Source organism: Chrysochloris asiatica, unplaced genomic scaffold (genome assembly GCF_000296735.1).
Source record: "Chrysochloris asiatica unplaced genomic scaffold, ChrAsi1.0 scaffold00096, whole genome shotgun sequence".
Taxonomy (NCBI): domain Eukaryota; kingdom Metazoa; phylum Chordata; class Mammalia; order Afrosoricida; family Chrysochloridae; genus Chrysochloris; species Chrysochloris asiatica.
The window spans coordinates 4,536,676-4,541,641 of record NW_006408614.1 but is presented as its reverse complement, the minus strand read 5'-3'; the positions used below and the strand labels follow the sequence as shown (position 1 = coordinate 4,541,641).

General features: G+C 44.0%; 1 protein-coding gene across 1 annotated transcript in view; it reads right to left on the bottom strand.

Annotated features, from left to right (window-relative positions):
* GIGYF2 (GRB10 interacting GYF protein 2) overlaps positions 1-4,966 on the bottom strand; it is a 120,827-nt gene that overhangs the window by 39,698 nt on the left and 76,163 nt on the right. Inside the window, exon 13 of the mRNA XM_006866804.1 lies at positions 3,215-3,381. Coding sequence (XP_006866866.1) covers positions 3,215-3,381 — 167 coding nt within the window. The remainder of the gene's footprint in view (positions 1-3,214; positions 3,382-4,966) is intronic.

Genomic DNA, 4,966 nt, shown 5'->3' with positions numbered 1-4,966 from the left:
GGAGTTTAGTTTAAGAGTATGGGGGGAAAGAAAGAGCTCCCACTGAATAAACTTCATCTTGTCTACCTGGGTGTGGTGAAAAGAGATGAGGATAAGATTCGTATGACTCAACAGTGAAAAACTGTTATCATGACTAACTGCGACTGCCACAATTGTAAAGGTAGAAGTTTTGTAACAAAAACAGGGGAGTGGTTAATCTTATAGTCCAGAAACAGAGGACCCTAGGATCATCAAGGGAGAAGAGCACAAGCAGAATGCAGGACCTTATCCGGAGAAGCAGTGATGCCAGAGACGGAGGCAGAGATGGGGACATGGAGACGGGGAGCGGCTGAGGTTCTAGATTTATGGGAAGAGAGGGACTAAGAGCTGGTGGCCAGCAGGCAGACTTACAGAATATGCCCTTTTGAGATGTAAATTATTATATACGCCTGAGTGTGTGTGTTTTATTTTGTTTGTTAAGCTGAAGTGGATACAGAGAAATACTGTTAACTGATGGTACAAGGAGGGGATTATAATCATTGCAATGAAACAAGGTGTATGATTTGTTGAATGTAAAACTGACGGTCTGCCCTGTAAACTTTCACTCAATCCAGAAAAATAAAACCTTAAAAAAAACCCAGGAAAATCATCAGTGATCACTGATCTAGACCTTTATATTATACTATATTCTGGAGTTCTGGTGTGGCACTGTAGGATAAGCACTGGACTGCTCAGACTGCTAACTGCAAGGCTGGCGGTTCAAACCCACCAGCGCTCCTTGGAAACCCTATACAGGGTTCACTGTTAGTAAGAAATGACTCAAAGGTACAGAACATCAAGCAAGAGAGTTTGCAATAAGAAGCCCCAGTGGCAATGATGGGTCAGGGGTTCAAACCTACCAGCTGCTCCAGGGAGAACGATGAGGCTGTCTGCTCCCACAAAGATTACTAGTCCTGAAGCCCTGTGCAGCAGTAACACCCTATCCTAGGGAGTCACTATGAATTGGAATCAACCTGATAGTAGTGGGATTGGTTTGGGGTTCAGAGTTTGTAACATACCACTTCTCAGGGTGGGGGTCACCTTCAATTCAGGAACAAGCATTCTTTTACAGTAACTACTGGAGGGAAGGGTTACCCTGCCTCAGCAACTAGATTTCCATACATCTGAAGGTGAGCTGTCTAGTTAGCAGTGGTCCTACAAGCCTAGGGACAGGCACTTCTGCAGAAGCAAGTAGGACAGAGGCTCAGCCCCGAAGGCGGGGAATCAGGAGATGGGCCGCGCTGGAGCTCCAAGTGCTGAACTTTCAGCTGCTGACAAAAATCCATCCTAACTCCCTGGTGTGCTGCTGTAGGTTAATGCGCTGGACTGCAAAGTTAGTTTGAGCCGCAAGGTCGGCAGTTCAAACTCACCAGCTTGTCCTTGGAAACACTATACAGGGTCGCTATGGGTTGGAACTGACTTCACAGCACTTAACAATAACTTCAGAGAAGGGGAGGAAAGCTCAAACTTGGACTATAAGTTAACCCTGCATACAATAATACACAATCTAATTTTATAGGAATTTACATCAACAAAGACAAATTCAAGATGCCCTGGTGGCACACCAGACTAAATAAGTGCTAGGCTGCTAACTGCAAGATCAGTGGTTCAAACTGAGGCTGCTCCAGTCAACATTTACAGTCTGAGGAATCCTACAAGCCAGGGAGTCCTACCCCGCCCCGCTGAGCTAACAGGAGTTAAAATGACAATGTCTGAAATAATTCAGCTACGTATCTTCTAAATCTTTACTCTTTAAACTCCTGTTCTCAACCCATCAGTGGATTGGGAAATCAATTTGGATCAAGACTAGCATTTCAAACACTCAAACAAGACAAAAAAAAAAACAAAACATCAGAATGTTCACTGCACAGAATGTCTGTGAAATCTGTCATATACAGGGCTGAGCCTCTGTCATGACATTTGTACAGAGTACTGATGTAAAAAACATGTGTTTTAATTTGGGCCAGGGTCCAACCAGTCGGAGAACCAGTGTCCTCGCCTACAGACGCTCTGTCTGTGTCCAACTTTCATCTCATGATATCCTAGCACAAGGCCTGGCCCTACGTATGTGTAAGAAGTATGTGTGATGATAGATGAACCAGTGGCAGGTCTTCCTGCAGATATCCAATGTGTCCACTAAATATTTCTGACTATGGCCACTCTGATGATAGCTGGCCACCAGACACAACAACCTGGAGAAGGCAAAGGAAGGCGTAGCCACCAGAGACCTTCAAAAACAGCCCTGTGGAGTGACACCAGAGACAGAGGCAGAGATGATTACATGGAGAGATGGAGTGGCCGGGGACCCTGGACTCAGAGAGAAAGAGGGGCTGTGTGCTGATGACTGGGGAGCAGGCCTGCGGGGTATGCCCTTTGGTTGTTTAAATGGTTGTATATTCCTGAGTGCTTCGATGTACATCAAAAAAAAACAACACAAAAAAACAGAGGAAATGGAAGCAAATGCTGTTGAATGATGATGAATGCAGGGGATTGTAATCATTGCAATGAAACGAAGTAAGATAGGATGAATGTAAAGTTGATGTTCTCTCATGTAAATTATCACTCAATTCACAATAAAAACTTGAAAAAATAATAACAGGCCTGTGGGGTGATACCCAGGGGCAGCTGCATGGGCATCAGTAGCAAATACCCAAAGAAGAAAGAAAATTCTCAAAATAGCGTGAAACACTGGAATCTTGTACTACTAGCATTTTCTTTAGTCAACCTTAAAATTAGGAACTTTTTAAGGTAGAAAGCAACAGGCTGGAGGAGGAAGAGGAAGAAGAGGAAGAGGAGTACTCAATTTCATTAAAGACAACAAGGAACTCAAAGAAGCCAGCTGTGCTGAATCACAGATGAAAGAAGGAAAGTTCCGAGATGAGCTTAGAAAGGGAAGGAGCCAGATCTTCTAGGGTCTGGTGGTCAAGATAAGATGCAGACCTTCGTTCAACACCCAGTGGAAAGCTTCTAAAGGATTCCATGTCTGAGTTCCAGAGACACGGAAAGATCCTATGAAGAAGATGGGCACGCCTGTTTGCCTTTTGCAAGATTGAGACTTCACAGTGCAAGTCCAATGACTCTCTACGTTCTAGCGTGGCTTCCTCCTCGCATGTGAGACTTAAGCAAAGTTTTCAGAGAGAAGCAAATGTTTCTGTGTCTAAGAGGTACCTGTTCCAGGTGAGCTGACAGTACTTACCAAGTGAGGAGGGGGCACTGGGCCAGGCGAAAAGGGAACCCTCCCCCACATTTTCATGATATCACCAAGAGGCTGGAAGCTTTCATCGCACGCTCTCTTCACCAATAAAGACATGGTGAAATAGCCCGCCTGGAACCACTCTGCCATCTCCTGGTTATTGAAGGGACCTAGAGCAGCACCAATAAAGCAGAAGGACAGTAAGAATCCCCGTTACCACCAAGACCCCCACTCACCCAGGGGTTACAGCAGGCAAGTATTTTGTATGTTATCTTAATTTAATTCACTTCCAACAGTGGGGAACAGGCTTCTAATCAATAAACTGTAACAGAAACAACTCTGAAATGAGCCTTGTGCTCATGTATCCCAAATTCTGGGCAGTAATTTAGTCATTATAAGGAAGATGACGGTCCCTGTCTCACTCAGTCTCTACACCGAATCATTAGCTGGAAAATATGCTTGAAAAGAATATGATGTAGTTTAGGACCTGGGGTTACTAGGGCTGTTAACCTGCAGTGCTGCACTGGCTTTTCTCCAATTTCATTTTCTGACAGAGATGATGAAAACTGGGAAAGAGTATAAATAATCATTCAAATTAAGACAAACTAATATGTATTTGCCCAAGAAAGACTAAATCTGTTCTTGGTAGGGGAATAACACATTCTAGCTCTTTTACAAGTATTTTACATACAAAATTATCAAATGTACTCTATAAAGAAGCCAATCATCAAAACCCTTATTAAACACCTACTATAAGTCCTTGTTGTTTGTTACGTGCCATCAAGTCAGTTCCCACTCATAGCGACCCTGGATAGGGTTTCCAACGAGAGGGTATTGAGTCTGAATTGCCAACCTTGTGGTCCAGTGCCTTCCCCCACAGCACCACACCAGGACTCTCCTATAAGATCTAGGCAATGGGAATACAACAGTAAACAAAACCACGTCCTAGAAATTCCATTATCACAGAAGATGAATTAGACGTGCTTTTCCCTATTCCTATTGCCACGTAGAATTTAAAACCAAAAAAAAAAAATAAAACATTTAAGAAAAAAAAATTTTTTTTTGGCAGAAAAAAGGTTCCCCAGCTCTGGTAGAGGGTTGCTGTTGTTAAATGTCGTTGAGTTGGTTCCGACTCATAGTGACCCTGTATAGGGTTTCTTGCTAAAAGGAACAGTTTTTGGTGGTCACCAGAGGTGGGTGGGAAGGGAAATTATTCATTGTGTGGAGGGTAGACACATGCTATCTTGGGTGATGGGGAAGGCAATATACAACAAGAGGGAGGTTAGACAGGAAAGATGAAGGCAGTGGAAGACACAGTGCAAGAGTTACAATGACTAGAAAGACCTACAGGAAAAATATAAAACAACATAGGCAGACAGACTGTTACTACAAGAACAAACAACTTGCTTGCCCAAGAAACATCAAGGCAAATGGTCGGATCCCCTCAGTGCAAACCCCCTTCCAAGACTAAGACTCAATGGGAATACACACTGTGATTGGTGACCACTCTCAACACCGATAAGGGGAAGTGAGGGAAAAACAGCAATGAAGTGTGAGCTAAGTCCTAAAACGTTCAATAGACTTCTGTGAACCCGGGTGAAGACCTGGTTGGCCAGCAGTGTGGCAAGACCTGGGGACTGTTGGGGCCAGAGTCAGTGGCATAGCCACAGAGGACTAGAGTGGAGAGTGAAGCGTCCAGCTGATAAGAGAGGGCAAATGCATAAGAACACCCACACTTGCAGATAATACCCACTT